Below are 26,075 nucleotides of genomic sequence, written 5' to 3' on the forward strand. Positions count from 1 at the left end.
CCCTTCCTCCTCCCCCTCCTCCTCCTCCTCCTCCCCCTTTCCCTAAGAAAACAAACACAGCAGCACTAATGCACCCAGAGGAGCATGTCCCCTCCAGATGACAGAGAAAGTCACTCTCTAAGGTCACCTTGCAGCCTGGGAATCAGGCTGCCTTTGTAATGGGACAGCCCAGACCCTAGTCCTGTGAGCTTTTCTTAACTGGTTTCTCTATCTAGCTTACCTGTGAGGCTTCCCTGACCATCAGGACTGCCCCCACCTTGAAGAGTGGTAGAGGACATCAGAGAGACTAAGGCACACTCTGCCCTGAGCTGCTCCTGCACTGCACTGTTATCTTCCTTAGGGTTCTTCCTGCTGCATTAATGGTGCTACCACACCTGTGGATGGGAGACCTGGTATAGAACATGTGACTGATAAACGCATCTCATCCTTACCATACCTGGGCGAGGTGGGCACAGCACCTCCCACCTGCATTTTACAGAGAAAGGAGTTGGACCACTCTGAAGCCTTGACCTGTCTAGATAGTTGGCTTTATGGCCCATGCTGACCCTCAGGGAAGCCGCCATCCGTGACTCGCCCTGTGGGATCCTGTTCCTGCTGTGGACCTTGAGCCTGAAGGTTTTGTGATTTCTTCCCTGCCTGAGCTTCCACCTCAGCCTCCATCTGCTTTAAAGATCTGTCTGGTCTGAGCACTTCGGAGACAGAATTCTGACAGTGTCTCCTCTCCTGGAGGCCCTTCTTTCTTTAAGACGAAAGATAGATAAGGGACTCCATACTATCTCTGGCTGTCCTTTGAAAATATAAAATAAGTGTGATGTATTTAAAACCTGCAACATCTCACTGGGCCTGGCCCAGGAGAACTCTCTTTCTGAAGCAGCATTTAGAAGCGCTGTGATCCTCCCATGTTAGGAAGGCAGGAACACACATTCAGAGCTGGAGCCATCACAGCGGCCTTTGAGTGCATGAACCGACTTGGTACTCCCATTGTGGTGATGACAACTAGTCCCTAGAGATGGGACCAGGACTGTGTAGTCTGGAGATCTCTGCCTGACAGTGTGGAGGAACTGCTGCCTCTTCTAAGGTCCCATCAGTGGTGATTCATGTACCCTCTTCCCTTGTGCGCTGGTCTGTGTGAGCCGGTGATTGCCCCTCCCCACTCTCTGCACACCTGAAGAATGGCAGGAGGTTCTTACAGCACATAACTTGATTCTGAGAAGTAGCAACAAACTTTTGCTACTGTCTGAGCAACTCCCTTGTGCCTGCTTGGTATTGGGGGGCATTTTCTTCATGCCATCTCAGTTGATTGATCCTTGTCCAGAGAGGAGGAGGCTGAGCTCAGTGGACTACGTGTTTAGTCAGGATCTCTTGGTGAGAGCCTGTGCACGCTGATGGACTGGTGCTCCTCTCCAGAGGTCAAGGTTGCAGTGTGGACAACATGGTGCCCTTGGCTCTGCTCTACCCCTGGCATGGCGCTGCTCCCGTTTCTTAGCCTACGCAAGCTCCAGCCACCCCTATATCTTCTACTTCCACCAGCCAGTCTAAATGCTGCACACCTCCCCCTGGCCCAGGGAAGCCGTATAGATCCTACAGTCTAGTTAAAGCCTGTTGATAGGGATGTACTTGGAAAATTTATCTTTCCAGCACATTGATGGTAACTGGCCTTTGGTGACAATTGGAAGCCACTTAGTCCCCACTACCTCTCTCCTCAGCTGTTTTTTGTTATGGGTTCCCCAGTAATTGTCCTGGGGCTTAGCCCATCTGAAACACTCATCGGGGTTCCAGTTCTTCATTCCCAAATCTTCTCTCTCCGCCCCTACTCACCCCTTAGTCTTGCATCCATGTTCAGTTGGGAAATAAGACACAAATTTGAAACCCAAGTACTGTATAAATAAACCATTGAGTGAGGTCTGAGATACATGGCCTAACTGGAGAAATTATAATACACTCCATTTTGGGGAACAGAACCCCTTTTTATAACTTTTGGCTCTGCATCGGCACAGTCAGCCTGTTTTCATGGGTTCTTTCAGGAACACCAGCGGACTAGCAGTACAGACCCCCTGCTCCTGGGTGGGGCTGGGAGGGGAGGCAGGAAAGCACTTCCTACTCTTTGCTTGGAGCCTGAGTTTGGAGACGAAGGTCTGAGTGCATAAAGGAAGTAGCCATAGAGTGAGGACAACTGAGCCAGCTGCTTGCAGCCATATGGCACTGAACCATTTCTTAGGCCCCTAAGACTGCTGGGTAAATTGTTATCTGAAGGATATGGCAAATAGTGTCTTCTCCTCTACGTGATCTTCAGGAGAGGCCACATGGCCCAAACCCCTCCCCCTCCATGTGACATATGGGCTGTTGAAGATGGATACCAGGAAGCTATCCATTCTTTCTCGGTGTTCTGCTTCAGGTTGTCTTGTTTTTTTGATTTTTAATTTTCCTCGCCACTTTCTCTCTCTGCCCAGCCCACATCCATTTCTTGAGTGAGTCGCGTCCTGCTTTCTTTTCCCTACCCCTGCACTGCCACATCCCAGGCGCCGTCACGTACTGGACCTCACCCATAGCCTCGCCAGCCTCCCTCTTGCTCAAGGCCTGTTTTCTTAGCAGCAGCCACGGCAGTATTCCTGAAGTGGAACTCAAATTGTGTCGCTTTGGCAAAACCTTTTTGTGGCTCCCCAGGGTAAGAAAACCAACGCTCTTTAGTGGCCTCTCAGGGCCCTGTGCAAGCTGACTTTTCATTATTTCTCCTTGTCTCTTTCACTTACTATGTGTGCACACTCCTGGCTTGTGGGCTTTGCAGTGGCCATTCACCCTGACCCAGATACCTCATGGCCAGGACTTCACCTCCTCCTAGTGTTTGCTCAGTAGTGCCTACCCTAACCATTTTTAATTCTGTTCATAACCCACAACTCGGCCTTGTGCCCAGCATTCCTGACATCTTTACTTTGGTCTTCTGCATAGAACTCTTTTAACACGCGCGCACGTGCGTGCGTGCGTGCGTGTGTGTGTGTGTGTGTGTGTGTGTGTGTGTGTGTCTTTTCTGGACCTTTTTTGTGGCCTTCATGGGAGTTGGTGTGATGGAACATGCAGAAAGCTTTCATTTGCCTGCTGGTTTCCAGTGCCTGAGGATATTGCAAACAGCAAAGTGTACTGACCCCTGGGGATTGGTTTAGAACTCAGCACAGTACTTGACTCATAGTAGGTTTTCATGAAATACTTACAGAGGGAGTGGGGCATGAACTGATCGTTGAAACTCAGTTGAGGAAGACTGGGGAGATGGCTCAGTTGGTATCATGATTGCAGCACAAGCATGGAGACCATGCTGGGACTATGGGGACCCAAGTCTGGATCCCAGCACCCAGATAAGAACCGAGGAACAGTGTGTGCTTGTAATCCCAGCATGGAGGGAATGAAGACAGGGAGGTGGGGATCCCAGGAATTCCCTGACCAGCCAGTCTAGCTGCATCCCCAAGAGACCTTTTCTCAACAAATAAGGTAGAAAGTAATTGAAACAAGTGCCTCCCGTTGACCTCTTTTCTCCATACACGTGAGCACACCTGCATGCTTGTGTGCACTCATACACATTTCATCCGTGCTGAATGCCCAGTGTGGTCTGGTCATCAGGGCAATCTTACAAACAGAATTTCCTGAGCAGCAATCCCTGTAAGCGAGTCCAGTGGTATTTGTTGAGTCTTTTCCCTGAGCTGGGTGCTGGAGACATGGCCTAAGAGGAGTGACATAGTCCTGGAGTACACCAGGCACTCCCAGAAGGGTGGCCCCAGCCCTGTGGCATTGGTGGGAGGGGCTCTTGGTGCTGTCTTAGCAGTGCTCAGAGAACAATGCACAGAGACAAGTTAAATCTAGCTGGGGGAGGGGAGCCAGTCAGTCCTCCAGACAGGAAGTGATTTTCAAGTTGCCATGGGGGATGGGGATGGCAAAGCCAAGAACCTAATTATACCACTATGGAAATGCACCATGCAGGGGCCTGTCCTGGTGCCATCTTGAACATGCTCACCCCAAGAAAGTGACCCTTCCACCTTCACAGAGGTGCTGGATCACGCGTGGTCCCTCCTCAGCCCCCTCTTATCACAGAAAGGCATTTCCTTCTTGGAGATCAGGCATCCAGGACCCAAGGAGCTGTTTTTCCTCCATTGTGCAAGCATGACAAATCATTAATTTTTGATTGATTTGCTTAGAATTATGGGCGCCCCAGCATTCTTTCCGCCACTGAACAGCTGTATAACAAATGAATATATCACAGTGCACAAAAGATTGGAGATCTAAGAGAAGCAATTACATTGGCCACCCTCCCCCACCTTCACCCCTTCCCAGCCAGGAGGAAATTTTTATCAGGAATTCCTCAAGTGGCTGAACAAAAATGAAAATGAAAAAAAACAAAAACAAAAAACAAAAAAAAACCCTTTTTCTAATTGAATTAAATCTTCAACTCTGCCTTTTACAGCTGATCTCCAAACACACCAGTTCTCCACATGTTTGGTTGGGTTTTGCCCATCCAGGAAGAATCTTTAAGAACAGAATCTCAACTTGTGAATTGAAACCAAAATGGAAAAAAAAGAGAGAGAGAGAAAGAAAGAGAGAGAGAGAGAAATGCTCTCTACCCCGATGTCTTTCTTTTTTTTCTTTTTTTCATTTTCTTTTTCTTTCTTTTTTTTCCCCAGTTGCTGCTATGCCTTTAAGATTTTGGAACTGTACCCGTGCACTAAATGTGACCTCCATAACTTTTAAATTAAGAATTTATGCTGGCTTGAAATTTATGAAATATTTCAGCATGAAAGAAAGCCTTTTTCCCTCAGGAAAATTGAGCAATAAATCACAGCGCTGTGGATTTACTGCCCCAGAGCCAGCGAGAGATAGGATTTTTTTTTTTTTTTTTTTGCTTCATTCTGAAAAAAAAAATGTAATCATATAAGACAGCTTAGCTGCTGTCCTCCCACTCTCTAGAATTTTTAATTTCAGCTGTTTCTGCTTGGATTTATTTCCAATATTCCTGCTCGGCTTTTCAATTTCCTCAGTTATTAAATTTTAATTCAGTGCATTAGCATTTAAATTAAAAAAGGGTTTATTTTATCGAAATCGTTGGCCAGCCCCCATCCCCGTAGCACACGAATTGCCTGTTTCTGCCATTTGCACAAAATGTGAAATGCAGCTAATGTCTTACAACTTACATTTGCACAAATTTAGAAATAAAATTTCTGGGTTTGGAATAATATTTTCTTTCCAAGAAAACCCTTAATAAGAGAATGGAAAAGAACATCTTAACATACATCTGGGAAGGGAGAGGAGGGAGGGAGGAAACCAAAAGTAGCCTTGCCCAGGTACTGGAGAGAATCTGGGGGTGAGGAATGGAGGGAGCTGGGAACGAGGGCGGGGTACCAGATAGGGGCTGGAGGCCCGCCATGTCTACCCCCAAGTCAGCAAGAACGAGGAGGAGGCTTCCCCATGGGTCTGTCTCTTCTATATCTCATTGGTGGTAGAGGTTGGGCCAACTCAACCTAGAGAGGCAGAGGTGGTATGGGGTGGAATGGGGGGCCGGCTTTACCCTCTGCGCCTACCCCCATTTTGACCCGTAGAGAGTATCAGTTTAACGGGAAGCCTGCCTGAGGTTCACAGTAAGACACTGACAGAAACAGAGTGAGAGAAGCCAAAAGGAGGGGTAGCAGAGGATGACATGGTGACCACAGCAGTCACATTATCTTAGCTGTTGCAACTTGGGCCCTACCTAGACTAAACTGTAATTGGTGTCATCTGGGCCATTGGAGATAGTCTTGGGGTTGTGGTGGTCTGGTAGAACCTATTCAGCTGCCACCTGAACAAGGGATTCTGGGCAGTCCAGGCTGGTTCTGTAGCTTGTGCAGACTGTTCTGCTTTCCCGAACCTTGGTTTCCTAGACCCAGGAAGTGTTGTCCTCTGGAACTGCTGAGTCCACACTAAATATGTTTACATACATGACCTTATTTATCTCAGCCTCATGCCAGTCACAAAAGCTGAGCTTACCATGTGCTGCTGTGATAGTGACATGTTGTCTTGGAGTCTCCCCGCTATGTCCATTGCCCATCCATCCTTCATCTTTTCCCAGCACTACCTCATGGTCACGAATGGGAGAAAACTCCCCAGTCTAGATAGTCCTTCCTTTAGCAGCTCTGGTACCTGGTGCCAGCCAGCACCCCACCCACCCACCCCAGCCCAGCCCAGCCCTATTTTCTGCAAGGACTTGTTTCAACAACAGTTTGAATAGTTGGAGACCTTTTGTCTTTGTCACTCATTTTTACAAAACAATCAGGAGTGACTTCCAGCTATATGGAGCCACCAGACAGCAGCCGAGAAACAGCTGAGGATTGTCACTTGTGTCCACACAGAGCATCCATCCTCCCTTCCTCCTGTACCCTCACTGTGTTGGACCTAGCCAGCCTGGCATAAAATTGTGATGGGAAGGGCTAGAGAGATGGCTCAGCGTTTAAGAGAAAGCACTGCTCTTGTAGAGGATCAGAGTATGGTTCCTAGCACCCACAGAGGGCAGCCCGTCACTACCTGTAACTCCAGCTCCAGGAAATCTTCCTTGCCTTTAAACTGTCTGTGTTTGACTGTGTGTGGTGATGGGGACCTCCACGGTGCCACTTGGCTCTTCCAAAACATTGACAGAGGACAAAGGATTCTAGGGCTGAGGAGGGTGGCTTCTGGAGTGTCCTTGCTCTGGTCTCATAGCGGTGGGACTTTGGATAAACAAAGTCTTTGAGCCTTGAGTTGGGACCTGCTGTGGGCATTACAGGGGAGGAGTGCCCTTCACTGACACTCACTGAGAAGTGGCAAGGAGGGCCTCTAGGGACGCGCACAGGGACCCAGAACTGAGCCGAGAGCCAGGAATGGGCTCTGTGGAAGAAGCAGGGATGTCGACACTACTTGCCTGTTACCCTGGAGGGCTGAATGTCACTACTGTGTTATCTGGTGGTTTGGTTTTAAGAAACCCTGGGAACATGGGCTTTAGGGGATGAAACTCTTGTTACGTATGGACGGTTTGTTCACATCAAACCCGGCCTTGTGGTTTCGCCAGGTTTTAACCTCGTTAGCACGCATCAAAAGGCAGCTGCTGTTTTTACTTTAAGGCTTCGAGCAACTTAGACGGCTTGGGCACAAAAAGATCCTGACCTTTGAGTAGTAGAGATTGACCCGAGGGAGGGGAGGTTGTCCCTCAGGAGTGCATGCAGGGTGCCTGTGTGAGTGTTTTATCACAGAAGTAGCAGGTGCACCACAGACCCTGCCAGGAGTGCTTGAAAATGTGTGGCGTGTGCAGTGGGCACTGGGGCACATATTCTTGCACTTCGGACACGTTCTCCTCGAATTACTATGGTTGCCATTTTTTTTTTTTTTTTTGGATAGCCAAGAAGAGGGCAGTCCCTTAGGATCTTGGCGCTGTTCATGTTCCTGTAGCCTCCTTTAGTCTCTGTGCCAAAGTCTTCCTGAGTCTGGGACTAAGAGTCATGACCCCAGGACATTGTCAGTCAGGCCTCCCAGGGCTGTAGTCTCTCCATTTGAGTCAGAATTTTCTGATTTGTGAAAATTTCATTTGGTCAGCTTTATCTCCCCATCCCCCTCACCCCTAAATAAAAAGATTAAGAGCTGGCTCTCTGTTGCTCTCCTCTGCTCATAGGGTTGGGGGGACAGAATATTTTAACATAATGGGATTTTTCCCCTCCGGTTGGTAGGAATAAATCTGCAGCCACTGTTTTATTGGAAATCCCAGCTGAAAATAAAAACAGAGCAATTCAATCTCAGATTTAACTAGTTACTTACTTCTCGCCGCATCCCCAGGGCATGTGGTTGCTGGCTTTGTGCTGGCAGTGGGGGTTTGTGCTGGCATCGAGCTCTCCACTGGCTTTACAGGGCCAAGCAGCTGTGAATAGGCAGGTGTCCTGACTCCCTCTTGCCAGTGGGGGCAGGATCTCTTGCCTGGAGGGATGGAACAGTTTGTGGCCCTGACTCTCTGAAGACTATTCTGTGGGTACCACCCAGGGTGGTAGTGGTACCCCAAATCTGTATCTCCTGCGGTGACTGATGGAGGTGTTCTGGGTTTCTTTTGCAGGTGGGCGGAGCCAGCGCACCTGGAACGAAAAGCGCGGTTAACAGGTACATCCCTCGCCACACCACACCCTTCCCTGTCCCAGGTCTTGACCACTGAAAAGAGGAGAGGCACCCATGCAAGCTCAAGGGTACGAGCTGTTGGGCAGTTTTTCCCATGTGCCCCCTGTGGGCATCTGGGATGACTCATTGGGGAATGTAGCCAGTGACTGCTGAAGTTGGGGTAAGCACAAGTGGGGGAGCTTAGCAGATATAGTGGCAACTTCAGGATACCCCAGAAGTATGGCACTCCCGGACCCACACACATACTTGGGCTTATTTTTCCGAACCCATCACTTCAAAGCAAGGCCGTGGGCTATCCATGTGTTGGACAAGGGGTCCATCCTTACCCTTGAAGTTGGCAGGAGATGTGAGAGGAAAGACTGTGGAGAGATGGGTGGGTATTGCCAGAGAAGGGAGAAAGACATAAAGGCCTAACCATAAGGCCCAAGCTGTGGTGTTGCCCAGTTGACACTTGGTAAAGTTAGCACTGGGGCTGCACCTGTGTCTTGGGTAAAGCTCCAGAGAGCCCGTGATCTTCGTTTGAGAGGCCTTGGAGGCAGAGGAAAGGAAACCACAGAGAAGAGAGATGGCTCCCTGGCACATACAGTTAGGGGGGTCACCTGCTGTACCAGGGGCTCATATTTTGATTGCTACATGGCAAAGTTTGCCCATGGGCCCCCAGAGAACAGCTCTTTAAAATGTTGAGGGCTTTGGGAGGTACAGGGGGTGGGGGGAGTGAATAAAGAAGGCTCTTTCTTGGCCAAATTTACCAGGAAAACACTGGAATAGACAATGCCAGCCAGAATTTTTTTTTTTTTTTTATTGCTGTGGGACCTTTTAGCCTTAAATGTGACTATGTGCTTGCTTGGGAGGGGAAGGAAAGAGGAGAGAAGGGATGATGACGTCATGTTTGTTTCTTAAACCTCATGAACCAAGGGACCCTGTTATTGAAATTCACCTACTTAATAAATATTCCTTGGAACGCCCTTTGGAAATCCTTAGGAGGTTTGTTCTTTGAGCCGAAAGGCAATAGGTTCAGCTTTGTTTCTGAAGGCTTTTGCATGGTGAACCGGGCATCATGACACCAGGAGGGAAGTCTCTTTAACCCACATGACCTCATAGCGTCAAGTAGAAATTTTACATAATGCCTGAATCGGGTAAGTGAGGTGATGGAGGAGCAGGGTGTATAGGCTAGAATGGAGGAGAGATTTTTTTTTTAAAAAATTTATGTTTCTATGATAAAATATTCTGACAGAAACATCTTAGAGGAGAGAGGGTTTATTTTAGCTCACAGACCAGGCTGTAGTTGATTGTGGGGAAGCCACTGTAGCAGTACCCTGAAACAGCTGGTCAAGAGCAGGTAGGGGTGGGGAATGATAAAACACATGCTCATTCATTCGCTTATTTGTGCTCAGTTTGATTTCTGCACTTTTATACAATTTGGGACCCCTGCTTAGGGAATGGTACCACCCACAGTGGGCTGGGTCTTACCATACAGTTCCCCACAGATGCATACCCACAAGCTAATCCAGTGTAGACAATTCCTTAGTTGAGACTCTCTTATCAGGTTATTCTAGGTTGTATCAAGTTGACAATCAAAGAGCTCAGGTTGTTGAAGTTGGTCAGGCCTAGCCTGTGAAGCTTGTAGCCACCAGTACCCAGGATACACCTTTCCTGGAACCTGGTAGTAGACTTTGTGTGTGAGTCTGTGGCCTCCAAAGCAGTGGCTCCCTTAGCCTGAGTGATCGCTCTTGCAAGTTCTCTTGAGTCAGAAGCTCAGGACTGGAAAGGTCCAGGGAATTCGTATAATTTACACTCTCGCTGTGCGTGTGGGGACACTGAGGCCATGGCAAGGAACCATCCTGCTCAGGGCCATCAGAAGAATGAGTGGCTGTGCCAGACCAGAAACTTATCAGAGTTAGTGCCTTCCCCCTTCCTGCACTCAAGTGAGGGTGAAGTCGGCTGTTTCTACCTTCTTCCATGTCTGCCTTGCACCGTCTGTGGTAGGCCTTGTGCTGTGTGCTGTGTACTATGCGCTGTGATGGGTCAAGGGGCAATTGATCCAGTCAGCTTGTGTGGCTTCTCTGTGCCAGACCCTGTTCTAAGTGCTGGGTCCACAGCCATGCAGGGCAATGAAGCGCCATCTGTCATCCCAATATGGGGTACTTCGCTCATCATCTAATATATACCTAATCTAATCTAACCTCTCCTACCCCAGAGCACATATCTGGGCCATTGTAACCAAAGCACATAGATGGGTTTTCCCAGTGCTCGTGGTAGCAGCTGTGCATTGACTACAGTCTCATGATTATAGTCAATGGAAGAGGCGGGGCGGGATTGATTATTGATTCTTACCCAGGAAAGTGTAGAAGAAGGGTTATATGTGGTATCTTTTACTGACCAGCCTGGGCTCTCTACCACATACATTTAGGGACTGAACCCCTTATGAGGGATGTCTTTGCATTATTCTGAGTTTTTCTCTGAGAAAGCTGAGGTAGAGGTATTGATGGGCCTCAGGCTGCTCAATTGGAAAGATGCAGGAGGTGCAGGCTGCCTCTGACTTCCCTGGTGTCTTTGCCCACTCTGGTTTCCTGCTTTTCCAGGTAGAGGGGCTGAATTAAGAGTTCGGTAGCCAGTTAGGGGCCAGGGTTGCTGTCTAGTGGGTAGCTGGGCCTGATGGTCTAGACATGTCACACCAGCTACTTGGAAGGCTGAGACACAGAAGGATTATGAGTTCGAGGTCTACTCGGGTTGCAAAAAGAGTTCAAGGCTAGCCTCAATACCTTAGGGAGATTCTATTTCAAAACAGAAATAAGACAGAAAAAAGGTAAGGGCTTCCAGGTAGGTATTATGTCTCTGTGATTGGAACGAACTGTATCCTCTGAACCCGTGGTTCTCAACCTTCCTAATGCTGTGGCCCTTTAATACAGTTCTTCAGGTTTTGATGGCCCAGCCACAAAATTATTCTTGTTGCTAGTTTCTAACTGTAATTTTGCTACTGTTATGATATCCGTGTTTTCCAATGGTCTTAGGTGACACCCCTGTGAAAGGGTACTTTGACCCTGAAGAGGGTTGCAACCCACAGGTTGAGAACCTCCGATCTAAATGACCACACAGTGTGGCTTATGAGTAGTTCGGTGTCCCCCCCAGGATCGACTGACATGTTAAAGCATCGCTTTAGCTAATGTCTCTAGAGAATGCGATCCTGGCCAGATAGGATATAGTGGACACTGGGACATTTGAGCTTACTGAGCTGGCTTTAGATGGAAAAATGAAGGTTTGAAAGCCTTTCCCCCAAAAGTGAAGACTGAGTCTGGAGAGCCATGGGCGGAAATGACCTTGAAGAATGGACAGCCCACGCTCCCAGTCTGTCAGGGCTCCCTTCTATTGTTCCAAGTGCCCTTTTATCCCCACTCCTTCCTTTTGGCCTAGAATACACAATTTTGTTATTTTTCTTGAGGGCCTCTGGCTAACCCCCAAAACCAACAGCACGGGCTACTAAGGAATTAGCAGTTAAACTGAGAGGCACAAGGAGAGGCAGTGTTCCCAGTGTTAAGCCACAGACAAGGGTGGCTTGCAGTATTTCCCTGTAACGGAAGCTGGGCTGATCCAGCGCTTGGGCGAATGTTTATCTGATTGATGTGAAGGCTGCTACATATGAACCACCACAGCAGCTAGACGCGCACCTCCACAGCTGCCAAATGCTGCTTGTTCTAAGGGGCAGAGGGCCTTAACTGCAAAGCCCTAGAGGAAATGTGGGCTTCATAATTAAGCAGATGCAGATAGCTTTAAGTGTGCTGTCTTGAAGAACTGTGCCCATTTGGCCTGTGGAAGGTTTTCAGAGTGGAAAGATCCATCCTAGTGATCTAGTCAAACCCTCTGGACAGCTAGAGACAGGAGAGGAACAGCCACTCACTGCGTCCTTGTATGTGTCAGGTACAAAAGGTCCCGAAGATGGGAAAGCCAGGTATCTCTCTCTCTCTCTCATCCATCCATCCATCCATCCATCCATCCATCCATCCATCCATCCATTCCATAAGATACCAAGTGCCTAGGTTCTGATGATACTGCAGTGGTCACAACAGACTGAAGGCCCTGTCCTAGAAGTTGGGGTTCCAGTGGGGCAAATATGTAAAGTGCCCGCTTGTGGGATCTAATGAGTATTATGGCGGAAAGATCAGGGAGGGTGGCAGGGAGGCTGAAAGGGATGTTACCTCTTCAGTCTGGGTGCTTAGCCGTGAAAGACATCTCCTGGGAGGTGACACTTGACCCAGGACTTGAAAGAGACCAGACCTGGCGCTCCTTTGAGGGAAGTAGTGTTCAGCCAGAGAGAACTACAGGTGCCAGGCCCCGCGGCTGGGGCATTGCCCTTTGCATTGGTATAACATCAAAGAGAGCAGCGTGGCTGTGGCTGCCTAGTCCTTCAGACACCATTGTTAAAACTTCAGCCATTACAGCACTCGACATCAGGAGCCAGTAGAAGTTTTAAGGAGAGGTGACATGATATTCGATTAGAAAAGGATCATTTGCCTTTAAGTGGGGAGGGGTATGGGGAGAGATGTTGTAAGTGTTACTGCTGTATAAAGGACTAATATCCCTGAGTGCCAGCATCCACAGTGGGTCCTAGAAGGAAGCTTTACAGACACAAGAGGACAACTGTAAGAAGGAATGAAGACTTTATAGCATATGTAAAATAAAATGTACGTTGACGTAAATGACAGTAAGAAGCAAGAAATAACTTGATAATATATTGCTTGAATATAGTCCGTGATGAGCGACCTGTAATATAAATCATAGAGAAATCCTATCATTAATTTTCTTATTGCTGTGGCCAAACACCTGACAAGAGGCAGCATAAGAAGGGTATTTTGGCTCGTGGTTTGACGGTGTATCAGGAAAGAGGAGGTAGTGTGGGCAGAAATAGTTTCAGGTTCAGACCGACAGGGCTATAGAAGATAGGCAAAGAGATAACACGGGGTGGACTTGTATTTTGAACTCTGAGGTCACTGACTGAGAGAAGCCTACATCTGAAAACTTACAGCCTCCTGCTTAGTCCCGGCACAGTCCCAGACTGAGCAGTCATGTCTGCATAGTCCCCTCTTCCTGACCTTGGCATTCCTTCCTTGCTTGATTTTTCTTTTTGTTTGTCTGTTTTTGTTTTGTTTTTTGAGACAGGGTTTCTCTGTGTAGCCCTGGCTATCCTGGAACTCACTCTGAGACCAGGCTGGCCTCAAACTCAGAAATCTGCCTGCCTCTGCCTCCTGAGTGCTGGGATTAAAGGTATGCGCCACCACTGCCCAGCTGCTTGCTTGCTTCTTGTTTGCTTGCCTGCCTGCTTGCGTGCACATCTTCCTTGCCCTCGCTCTAGCCATGCGAGGGTCGAGCAGCTCCGTGTAGAATCTGCCTGGGTTCAGATCCTGGTGTTGCTTCCTCCTGCGTGTTACCTGACCTCTGTGTATTGGTGCGTTTTGTTTACCTCAACTGCACAATGGAGGTTGTGTCCGTTCCTCATCTCAGTGTGCTAAGATGTGTATGCCCTCTGCATAGCACCTAGCTGCAGCAGGTGATCGGAGAGCATCTACTTTTGTAGATGTTTACCACGGAGGCTGAGGTAGGGGAGAGGGTGAGGTTGGAGCTCGGTTACCCAGGGCCCCTTTGGATCGGATCACTGTGCCTTGACATTACACATACTTTCCTTTCTCCTCAAAGCACCGAAGATGGTGGTGCCTAGTCTTCTTCAGAGCCAGTTGGAGATGTCCAAGTGAGAGTAAATGGCTTTGGGCTTAGTGGAGTCTTACCCTGAAGGCCAAGGCCTTTTACCAGTAGCCTCTGTAAGAATGACCACGTGTGTGAGCTTGCATAACCATTCTTTAAAGAGTGGTTCTTGTTAGCATACTGATTCTATGCCCTAAAATAAAGGTTGTCCCAGGCAAACCTGTTTCACTAGCACCGACTTTTCCCAGTGACATTCAATTGGCACTAGAGGAAAGCAACGGTGTGGATGGACGGGATTCCGTGAGCACTGGCTTGCTTCAGTCTGAGGCTTCTGCCTCTGACTCCAGGCTTATGACAGAGCTTAGTGACAGAGCTTGGATTTGATACCCAGGAATGGCTCTTCTCCCTCTGCCAGACTGTAGGCAAAGTGTGGGTCCTGTATCCTTTCACACACTAGGTCAACGCTAACGTTTGTGCCCTTGCTCCAAGGAACTGGTTGCTTCACTGGTATGCAGAGTTCACTCATTGCTTCAACAGTTACTGTTAAGTCTACGCTGTAAGTAGAGCAGATTCCTGTGAATGTTCATATGCGACTCTTGCTGTCCAGTGGAGAGAGAGAAATACACAGATATCAGGACCACAGGCCACTTTCACTCGGGGACATTTGAGTTTGGGGTGACTCTGCACTGAGAACTGAGCAGGGTCTCCTGGGAATTTTGCTTGAGTCTCTCTCCTGCATCACGCTGTGTGTGCACCGTGAGCGGGTGGGGTGAGGGTTCTTCCTGAGAACCTGACTCTGCTGATGGGAGCAGATGCACCCTCACTCAGCTGAAACTTGCTTATATACTATTCAAAGCTTGATGGTAACGGAGGGCCCCCGACTCCACAGCTCCCTTCTGTTCCCTTCCTGTCTGTTTCTCTTGCAGTGTGTCCCTACTCTCTGCCTCACCTTGGCTGCTGGCTGGAGAGCAACCATGCTCACCATGCCTTTGTTTTTATTGGAGCTGGAAATTCATCTGTTCCCTTCAGGTAGAAAGTGTTCCACCTATGGGCTGAGGTTGACCTTCATTTTCATAGTCTGAGCAAAAGTCACATTGTGTCTCCTGTGTAGGAACTAGAGAAAATGACTACTTGTTGGGTCCCTGATATGAATAGATGCTTGTGTGGGAGAAAGGGGTATCCAGGACTCCCACCTACCCCAAGGATACTGAATCCTATGATACTCAGGTCCCATCTGCAAAATGTGCTCTATATGCTTGTAACCTCTGCATAATCTTCCATATGCTTCAAATTGCCTCTGGGTTATTCATAACTAGTACAGTATAAATGCTCTGTGATTGGCTGCTAGACTGTACATCTTAGGAAGTAAAGTCAAGGGATAAAACTCTATCCTTGCTACACACACACACACACACACACACACACACACACACACACACTAGCACTTAGATGCGATATGGACATGGAGCCTGAGAAGACAGAGTCGGCTGTTTGCAATAGCATCCTGGGTACCTCACACATACCTGGCCTTTAATCTTCTGAACTGTTTTAGTAGTCAGCATTACCATTCCTGATGACACACCAAGAGAGGTGCAGTGGACAGGCTAGAGAATCTAGTGTTAGCTGGCTGTGCATCTAGTGTCTCAACCTCTGGGCTCTTGTGAGGCTGACAGCAGGGCAGAGTCTCCTGTAGGTCTGAATGCTTGAGCTGGGTGCTCCTGGAGAGATGACTATGTACAACAGATGTTGGGCGTATCGCCCACTGGCTTTAAGGTCTGGCTGGGGACTGGGAAGGGAACACAGCAGAGGGAAGAACTACAGAGCATCTACTAGCATGGGACCAAAGGGTGGAGGAGGAGCAGCCATCCTGTGAGGATGTCTCCCTTTGCCAGTCCTAGGAAGAAGTGGGCGACAGGAAGGAGGTGAAGAAGAGCTATGGAGTCAGAGCCTAGTCAGGAAATACGGTGAGTGGGAGACAGAGAATGTTGATTCTGGCGTTGAGCCCTGAGTGAAGGCTGCCCGTAGAGGACCTGCCCTCTGGGGTCTATCTGAGCCTGTGTGTCCTGAAGCAGGTCTGTGTAAGGCAGACCCCTGCATGGCTTCTACTCCCCATCTGCCTCGTCAAAAGATGCCGTGTGGGCACTACTGTCTGAGGCTGCGGTCTCATTAGATGTGAGAGCGAGGAGCAGGGCACATTTGGGACAGCTCACAGACAGTACTGCCAGACCCACTGGCAAAAGAAGGTCGCATGGTTACTTACAATGCTACAAACACTAATCCCATGTAATAGTCAGGACTGGGCCAGCCTCCCATGTGCCCCAATGCCCATGAAGTAAGCTCCTAGCTTTAAGCAAAACACCCCAGTAGCTGAATCTTGGCATTTGTGACTTGACAGGGTCTCTTGCTATTCCCTGCATTAGTTTTCAATTAACCAGGGAATTTTCTCTTAATATTTAAATCTTTATTCTGTCTCTCTGAGAGGCAATATTACTCAGTGTTGTGGCTGACTGACACCGTGCATTGAAGAAAATTAAGTGCCTAGGAATTATCTCAAAGTAATGATGTATTTATGCATTGTGGGTTATTTTGAGTTTCTAGAATGTTAAGAGTTGTTTAATACGTTAATAGTTTTAATCTATTAATTTAATCTTTTCTTCTTGACTATTTATTAAAATATATCAGCCATATATGACAGGAATGGAAGCATAGACAGTTTGGAGGGTTGTTGATGGCAGGCAAGGGAGCAAGGATTGGAAATGGGCAGACCAGCAAATACAGGCCCCAGGCTGGTCCCCTGTCTCTCCAGAGCCTCACTGCAGAGTCCTCATCACCTTCACAGTGTCTCAGTCAGAAGCCAGACTCTTGGCTGTACTTCCACAGGACACATTGTAGCAGGCAGCTAAGTGAGCAGCATCAGGGAGAAATAGAGGTTGGCAGTGGGTACCAAGCCTGAGTAGCTTTCTTCCTGGAAGAGAGGACCCTGCTATTCCTGACTTGGTGTTAGACCCGTGTAGCTGCTGTGTCTGGTGGATTCTCCAGGACTCTTAAGAAGGCAGCCAAAGATGAGATCCAGTCACTGGAGTTCCCAGAGTTCCACATATGTTAATTCCGCCAACAGGCATTTTACCATCCTCTCTTCCTTTGAGAGATGAAAACTAAACCCATCCAAATAGTTTGAAGCCTCCGCTTTGGAGTCAGGCAGACCCAGGTGGCATCTTCTCTCTGTCATTAGGAAGCTCAGAGACAATGCAGAAGTCATGTTGATATTCCTGTCCCTGCCTTCTTACCTGGAATGTAGGCAATGCCTGCCTTGTAAGGTGCCACACAGGATAGTGGGAGCAGCTGTCCAGTGTGAGGTGCCACAGCTGGACACACACCATAGAGATTACCTCCATCGCCGCTCCCCACGGTGCGTGTACTGTCCACAGCATCACCACCAGCTTCACCTCTGCACGGGCTGACGTTGGGAGCCTTAGTCACTTAGAGCAAACAGAGAGAGCAGAGATGTCTGGATGTCTTTCAGAGTTGCATGGAAGTCATAGGCACAGACTGGGGCTTGGAGCACGGCGTATTAGTGTGGGGTAAGCCTTGCAGGGTCCTGCCCTGCTAGAGGGGCCCTAACCTGCCCTCAGGGCCATTTGCCATGGTAACCCCACAGTCTGAAGAGAGAATGTCACTCTATGACAGGTGTTCCATTTTAGACCCTAGGGAGAATGATGCTTCATCTGGAAGAGTAAAGGTAAGCTGATAATACAGGAACAAGGTCCATTCAGTCACAGAATTGGCCTCCTTGGACAGATCTCCAGCCCACAACACACAGAGGGCAGCAAGCAAGAGACATCCCTCCATGCTGTTTTAAACATTCCAGAAGCAAGACACCATCAGTAGTGACAGGGATGGGCTGTCCTTCGAAAAGGCTTGGCCTTGTCAGGGGCTATGGGCACGACCATTGACGTCCCCCAGTGAGCAGGCTCTTAGCTAGCATCTGCAATGTGCCCTCACTTTTCTGGGTACAGTGAATCTTTGAGACCAAGTTCTGCCTTCTTGTAGCTCACATTCTAGTTGTGAGAAACAGAATAAGTAGACAAAGAGATGATAGGAGATGCTGGGTCAGAAAATACTCAGGAGCAATAAATGAGCTATGAGCCTAGAAGTGTCTCGGCCTGGATTGGCAGCATCAGCACCACTCTGTCTTTCTGTCAAACATACATCTCAGCTCAGTGGAGAGGAGAGAAACGGCTGTGAAGAGGCTGTAGCCAGAAAGGGGACGTGGCTCCGGGTGGAGGCATGGCCGAGGTTGTAAGGGGAGTTTCAGGGCACACTTGGCAGGTGGACTTGATGGAACTCATGGTGGGCCTGTTGGTTGAGATGAGGAAAAGGGAAGTCAAGGATGAGTCTGGAGTCCAGGCAAGAGTTGCTGGAGGGTGGCATCTCTGTCTGTGAGTCAGCTCAGGGAGGGCTGCAGTTACAGGAGTGTCTCACATCAGTGCCATGAAATGAACTTGTGAGTCAGGAATCCCCCAGACAGCGGCTCGGCTTGCCATCTGTTTGATCTGAGATAACTATTAGAAGGTGCGGAGTAGGAGTCAAGTAGGTGCTTACATAAGTCAAACAGTGGAGTGCAGCCCCAAGCTCGAGGTGGCCACCTGAGCTTTATCATCGTAGAGCTAACATATTTAAAAGCGTGAAAGCTGGAGGCAGATACAGGCATGCACACTTGGCATGCTCTTGCAGGTGGAGGCTGAGACAGGTTCACGAGTTCAAGGCCAGCCTGGGCTACATAGCAGAATCTTATCTGAGATAAGCAAGCAAACAGATGTTTGGCATGTCCACAAGCTCACCAAAGGAGTGCATGGGTAAGCGTAGAGAGGCCCCAAGGCTGCTCTGTGAGGGCATGCTTCTGTAGAGAGGTGTGGGGAGATGAGGATTCCACAGAACACACAGGCATGGCCAGAAAGTGAGTTCAATACAAAGTTGGGGAAAGAGCGGGCTAGAGGAGAGCGGCTGAGGATATAGCATGTTGTGTGGAGACTGGGAGGAGACAGTACAGGTCACTGGGCCTCTGAAAAGCAGTGCACACCAGTGCCTGTAGACTGCTGAAGTGTTGCCAAGGGCAGGGTCTGTGATAATTCACTGACAGGAAGCTGTCAAGGGACTTAAGTCATCAGTGGGAGGGCAGCTGGGTAGGGAACTGTGGACTTGATCCGAGGTCAGCCTCTGCAGTGGATCACAGGCCCAGGAATGTGTTGCAGTTCATTTCAGATCCCTGCATCTGCACGTCCTGGAGAGAATAAACACAGCCCAAGTCATAGCAAGGTGCTGTTTGCATGCTGCGAGGGGAGGGCTTTTCCTCTCACCAGTAACACTGTCTGCAAAACCACAAGCAGCAGGGTAAATGGCACCTTTGGAGGAAGTAGGGTGGTCCTCCAGCTGCGTTTAGAGGCGCAGGTGAACACACAGCTTTCTGCTTATGGTGAGAGACATACCTGTGCATACGGAGTTCACTTCTATATGGGCTTTAGACATCTCCAGGTAGAGAAACTGAATCCCAGAAGCCTGATGTGATATCCTGGCTCTGATGGACCCAGCCACTCAGAAGGTTGAGTGAGCTCGGGTGTGTGATACTGGCCTAGGCAGCATAGTGAGACCTCACCTCAAAAGGCAAAAAGGTTTGCAAAAGCAGTCCCAGGGAGGCAACAGCAGAAGCCGGACTCAAGTCCAGGCAGTTGACGTCTCCGCTTACTGGGGCTGGGTAGAACTTCATATGTTAGCATGGTTTGGTGGGATGGTAGAGAAATTGTGCCTAAGAGCAACATTGTCTGGCTCAGGCACCTAGGGTCACCTGGGACTGTCCTCCACCGCTCCCAGGAATTTCACGTCCCTGGCCTTGGAGCTGCTTGATGGCGTTGTCTTAGGTTGTGAGGTTTGTGATAACTGAGCAACAGGAGAAGCCAGATTGTCTTCTACTAGAGTGGTCATCATTAAGAGTCTCATGACCGTGGTCGTGTCCTTTGTTGTGAAGGACTACTACCTGTACGCAGTGAAGAGCTGCTGTGTGCTAGAGCGCGCTCTCTTCTGGGCGTTGGGTTCTCCGTCTGGAGCAAGACTTGCAGTGGGTGGGTAAGACTCAGAGGACGAAGATTGTTTCTGGGGTCTCATGCAGAGTATCTGGGCACAGGAGAGTGGCCACATGCCTAGGACAGTGACCAGGAACAAGATGAGTGAGAACTGGTGTGAGGGGAGACTTGGGTTCCCAGACTCCGCTGCTTGAAGCCATTGCTTCAGAATGATTTCTCTGTAGTGCGGTGGCTTTTTGTGGCCTAGCCAACAAGTTACAGTAGTACCCCTTCCCCAGCCCTCTCCCTGGCTCATGGTTTCACTTTCTGTGGTTTCAGAACTACACCAAAAAAAAAAAAACCTAAACAAAAAAGTTCCAGAAATAAATATCTTGTAAATTTTTCAGTGACTTACTATTCTCCATGGTATTGTGAAATCCCATGCAGAACTGGTATGTTCAGGATGCCAGTCAGAGCACAGTGTATCCGTGCTGTGTGTGTGTGTGTGTGTGTGTGTGTGTGTGTGTGTATAGTATATGTATGTGCATGTGTATGTGTATGGTATATGCATTGTATGTGTATGTGCATGTGTATGTGTATGGTATATGCATGGTATGTGTATGTGTATATACATGTGTATGTTTATGGTATATGTATGGTATGTGCATGTGTATGTGTATGGTATATGCATGGTATGTGTATGTGTATGTACATGTGTATGTGTATGGTATATGCATGGTATGTATATGTGCATGTGTATGTGCATGTGTATGGTATGTTTATGTATATCGTATGTGTATGGTATGTGTATGTGTATGGTATATGTATGTGTATGGTATATGTATGTGTACGGAATGTGTATGTTATGTGTATGTGTGTGGTATGTGTATGTGCATGTGTGTGGTATGTGCATGTATATGCTATGTGTATATGTATGCTATGTGTATGTGTATGTGTATGTGTATAGTATATGTATGGTGTGTGTATGTGTATGGTATGTGTATGTGTATGGTAGTGTATTATATGTATATGTATGATATATATATGTGGCACGTGTATAGTATGTGTATGTATATGCCACCTACCTCTTCTCACTAGTAGCTATCTTGGCTCTCACCTCAGCTGCTCCACTTCTGTTTGAGTAACTGTAATGTCACTTAATAATGTTTCCAAAGCTCAGAAGTCATGATGCCAAGGAGACATGAGCATAGGCACGGTGGAAGGGCAGGGTGCCTTTGGTGCAGTGTGTCAGAGCTGTGGGGCACAGAGAAAAGTGGTGTCAGCACAGCCCAAGCTTCGAGCGTGTGCAGTCAGGGAACCTTGAATACATCCCTTACAGAGAAGAAGGCCCTTTGCATCTCAGATTGGGTGGGTTAGAGCAGCACACGTTTATTCCTTCAAAATCTTGAGCCAGAATTCAGACTCGAAGGGCCAGCAGGTTAGCACACACTCTAGAGGCCTTGCAGGAGGGTGTGTATGGTACCTTCTGCTGCTGATGGCTGTCACTGTTCCTTGATTTATGGCCATGTCTACCTGGATGTCCAATAGCTTCTTCCATTTATGTTGGACCTCTTCTGTCTCAAATATCTGTGCTCTCAGCACCACTTGCTAATGCACATGAGGCAAGTTCACCTCCAATATCTCACACCTGAGAACATCCGTTCTTTCTAAATAAGCTCACGTTCATGCCAGGGGAGATAGCTCAGTGGATAAAGTGCTTGTCATACAGCGTGAGGTCCAGGGTTCAGATCTCAAGTACTTACACAAAGGCCAGGTGGGTGTGGTGGTGTGCCTGTAATCTTAGCACTCACAGGAGAGATGGGAATGGGGAATCCTCTGAGCAAGCTGTTTAGCCAGGTGACCAATGGTTCCATGAGCTCTGGATTCAGGGAGAGACCCTGTATCCGCAGATGGGTGTATGGCCTCAGTAACATAAAGTAGAGAATGATCAAAGGAAATCCAGTGTCAGTGTCTTGTCTGTAACCAGCACCCTGACATTCATATTCTCTCTCTCTCTCTCTCTCTCTCTCTCTCTCTCTCTCTCTCTCTCTCACATCTATGTGTGAACATGCATATATACACATACGTGTTAAAAAAAACATGTGGGCTGGAGAGATGGCTCAATGGTTAGGAGCACTGACTCCTCTTCCAGAGGTCCCGAGTTCAATTCCCAGCAACCACATGGTGGCTCACAACTACCTGTGATGGGATCTGATGCACTCTTCCGGTGTGTGTCTGAACACAGCCACAGTGTACTCATATAAATAAAAATAAATAAATCTTTTAAAAAAAAAAACATGTTCATACATTCTGGGGTTAGGATGTAAACATGTATTTTGGGGAAGCTCCAGCCACCCCACTACAAGGAAGAAGTTCAAATATCTTTATGTCAAGCAACAAAATAAAGTTGTGTCCATTGAAAATGAAGGAAATGAGGTCTTACTTGGGGTCATCCTCACCATCCTAACCTCCTGGTTCCTGGGAACCTTTGCCTAAGCCTTCGAGGACCACACTGGGAGAACCATTACCCAAGAGATGGGCAGGAGATTTTAGCACCTCCTTGGGTGGGGGAACCCATTGGCCTCTCTCCAGGCAGTCCGTGCTCGCGGTAACCAGAGAGAACAGGGAGAGCGGGTGCTTACTGAGAAATACCCTTTTACTGCCCATCTTTGGATTTTATGTTGAAGTGTGACTCGGGTTAAATATAAAATTCACAGCATATCTTGAGCAACTATTTTGTAGTTATCTATATATAAATCTATTTTACAGCGACACAAATAGAATAGATTATGGAGTGTCAGCATGTAGATAGATTCCGAGTGCTTTTCCACTAATATACCTAATGATTCGTGCTGAGAATATTCAAGGGCTCCACTGTACATTTAAATGGATATAATTAAAATAATGAGCTCTATTTTAAAAAATGATATATGAAAAAAAATTTTTAAGAAGTTGGAAGGAGCTGCACCACTAACTCAAAGTGATCTAAGTACTTGTGTGATGCCGTTGTTATTAGGACACCCAATTAAATGCGGAGCAGCTGAGAGAAAGAAAGGTTTGGGCTTGTAAATCTCAGTGCAGGAGTCGGGGAAGAGATGGAAGCTGCCTGTGTCCTTGGTACCACAGGCATTTAAGGAAGGGGAGGTGGTGGCTCTGTGCCCTGCTTTTGTGTCCATCTGTGTCGAGAGAGCCTGCTTCTCATCCCCATCTTCCATAGGCAGAATCAGGGGTCAGGCTGCATACAGTAGCAGCTGGATTTCCAGAGCAAGCTCATACTCATTTAGAATGTGGCAGGTATGTGTGGGAGGGACTAAGAGTCTACCTGTCCTTGGGAGGAAGTCATTCGCTCTTCCTTACTCCAGAACCCTAGTGACTTGGCTGGAGGTCCCAGGGGTCACGAGATGTGACCTCAAGACCTGAATTGACTCCATGCCCTGAGTCTCCCTGTATATTTCCATGCAGGGTTATTGCAGAAGGGTATGGCTGCCTTTAAGTATGGATCTATACTGTCCCAGTGGGCCCTTGTGGGTCACAGAAGACAAAAGCCCCAATGCCTGTTTAACCAGGAGGCAAGTCTTCTCTTGATCATTAAACAAGTTCAGTATTTATGGAGTATTTATCATATGTTAGAGATACAGTGGCACACAGGCGCTCTTAGGGTGGAGGATTTGGTAAGTCATTCATGGACAAGACATTTTCAGATAGAAGCCAGGGTTTTGAAGAAAACAGAACAAGGCGATGAACAAGAGGCTGGACAGTGGGGTCAAATGTGACAGGTGTGCCAAAAAGAATCTGTAAGCATGCTGGATAGCTGTGAGAGGCACTTGTCGGAAGGAGATGTGACTGCCGCAGAAGGAATATGGTTTCATCATTCTAGAAAGGCTTCAAGGTGGCCAGAGTGACATCATGAACCAATGTCATTATCATAATAATAACTTGGACATTTGTATGGATATCCACTTCAAGTCAGTGCCCCAGCTGGACTCCTTACAGATGTCCCCACTCCTCCTTGTGTCCAGCAATGATCCTCACATAATAGACATGGAAATGAAGGCTCAGGGAAGTTTTTTTGACCAACATTGCAGGGAATATGGGCAAGCAGGTTAGAGGTACAAGGTCTGTCTGACCCATAACTGTAGCTGGTGTTAGCTACTTTGTGGGTTCTTCTTTCTTTCACCCCCTCCACCCTTCAATCCCCTAACACTAAGTAAATGGGATAGAAAGGAAAGGGGGTGATGTTATCATTAGACTACTTCTTGAGTTTGATCTTTGCTGTCAGGATATCTAATTTCTTTTTGTTTCCTCTTTGCCCATCACTACTTAACAAACCATGACCAACAGCACCCAACAGCAAACTACCAACAATCCACTAACCAACGCACCCACCTCTTGGGGACCTTGCAGTTATATACCTTCTGAAAAGTCCCCAGAATTCCCAGCATCACACAGTCCCAGAAACTATCTGCAGCTGGCAAAACCATGCACCTGCTAGAGCATGTGGCAAATCATAGTCAGCTGCTGTGGACAACTTGATGCAGCCCCTGGGATTAAAATGAAAACATACTCTTACAATATTTATGTAGGGTTTTTTTTTTTAAACAGAACTCAAAATCCAACCTTGTCACTACACAGAGTACCTCTTGCCCCCCACATGGTGGCCTGCAACCAATGAGGGACATGATCAAGAAGGGACATGGGGTCTGTTCAGGGTTGGTTGTGGGGCTGAAATTGAGAACATAGTGAACAAGCTGGGGAGGAGACGCTGATATTCCTTCCTGTCCTATTTCTGAGCTTCCAAACCTTGGAGAGATTTAGGACCCGTCCAGGCCCTTGGCAGCCCCCTTTGTGTCTGTGATGCATGGCCACCTTTCATTAATCCTTCATTTCTATCTCATGAGCAGCTCAGGTTCTCACACCTAGTTCCCAGCAGTGATAGCAAACCAGAGCTGGGGTTTGGAAACCCATGAGTTGAATGGATTGTGTTTCCTGTGCTAACATGTGTGCTGTGTCAGAGGGTTCCCTTGCATCTTCCATACTCTCTGTTTTGTCTGCTTTCTTTCTTTCTTTCTTTCTTTTTTTTTTTTTTTTTTTTTTTTAAGATTTATTTAGTTATTATATGTAAGTACACTGTAGCTGTCTTCAGACACTCCAGAAGAGGGCGTCAGATCTTGTTACGGATGGTTGTGAGCCACCATGTGGTTGCTGGGATTTGAACTCCGGACTTTCGGAAGAGCAGTCGGGTGCTCTTACCCACTGAGCCATCTCACCAGCCCCCTTGTCTGCTTTCTGTTGATGTGAAAAAATACTCAAGGCTGAGTAGTTTATAAAGAAAAGAGGTTTATTCAATTTAACACTGGAAGAGCCAGCATAAGTTCAGCTCTGGTGAGGTCTCCTGGCAAATGGATTGATTCATAGTGACCTAACAGCAGGTCATTATTAATGGGCTAAGTATGTTTCTGTGTGTACACTGATCAAATGTTACGTGACAATCCTGTGACCTGTGCTTTGCAGATGAGGAAACCCGGGCTTCTAGGCGAGGTGGTGGGTCCAAGCTTCACATTAGGGAAGTAACAGAGCTGGAGACTTGAGGCCAAGTCAGGGGTCAGACAGCTTGGGCTCTGGGGAGGGGCTATTACCAAGCTTGCAGACAACCACTGTGTTCTCCACATAACTTTTGTACCTTTACTTATTTATCTTGGAGCAAGGGCATAAAGTGTGATGAGGTCAGAGAGCAGCCTGTGGGAATCAATTTTCTCCTTCCACTATATGGGTCACAGGGTTGAAACCCGGGTCATCAGGCTTCACCGAATTGCCTTCACTGGCGGAGGCTTCTTGCTGGTCCAAGAATGCCTCTTATAAAGTCACTAATCTCATCATGAAGGCACCATGGTGATCTCATTTAACCCTAATTACCTCCGTATCATTCCGGCCCCAGAAACAGCCATGTTTGCGGTTTGGATATTAACGTGTGTATTTGGGGGTGGGTAGGCACAGTTTGGTCCAGAGTACCTCCCCAGTGGCCTTTCTCTGCGTCTCCCTTGTAAACAGGATTCTGTCTTAGCTCAGCACCAGCCTTTTCCCTCTCTGGGTGCAGCTGTAGCCGGGGATCAGCTTGTGCAATGGAACCACTGCTCTTCAACTATCGGAGCTGCTGGGACCCAGAGAGCGGGGCTTTTACAGGTC

General features: G+C 47.9%; 1 protein-coding gene across 8 annotated transcripts in view; it reads left to right on the forward strand.

Moving 5' to 3' along the window:
* Positions 1-26,075, forward strand: part of Znf618 (zinc finger protein 618) — a 158,307-nt gene that overhangs the window by 78,966 nt on the left and 53,266 nt on the right. For 7 of the 8 annotated variants that reach the window (XM_029539851.1, XM_029539853.1, XM_029539852.1 and 4 more), the window contains exon 2: positions 8,084-8,127. In XM_029539851.1, coding sequence (XP_029395711.1) covers positions 8,084-8,127 — 44 coding nt within the window. Of the gene's footprint in view, positions 1-8,083; positions 8,211-26,075 lie in introns of those variants that run through there. The other variant, XM_029539856.1, reaches the window with a different exon arrangement.

Source organism: Mus pahari, chromosome 6 (genome assembly GCF_900095145.1).
Source record: "Mus pahari chromosome 6, PAHARI_EIJ_v1.1, whole genome shotgun sequence".
Lineage (NCBI taxonomy): Eukaryota > Metazoa > Chordata > Mammalia > Rodentia > Muridae > Mus > Mus pahari.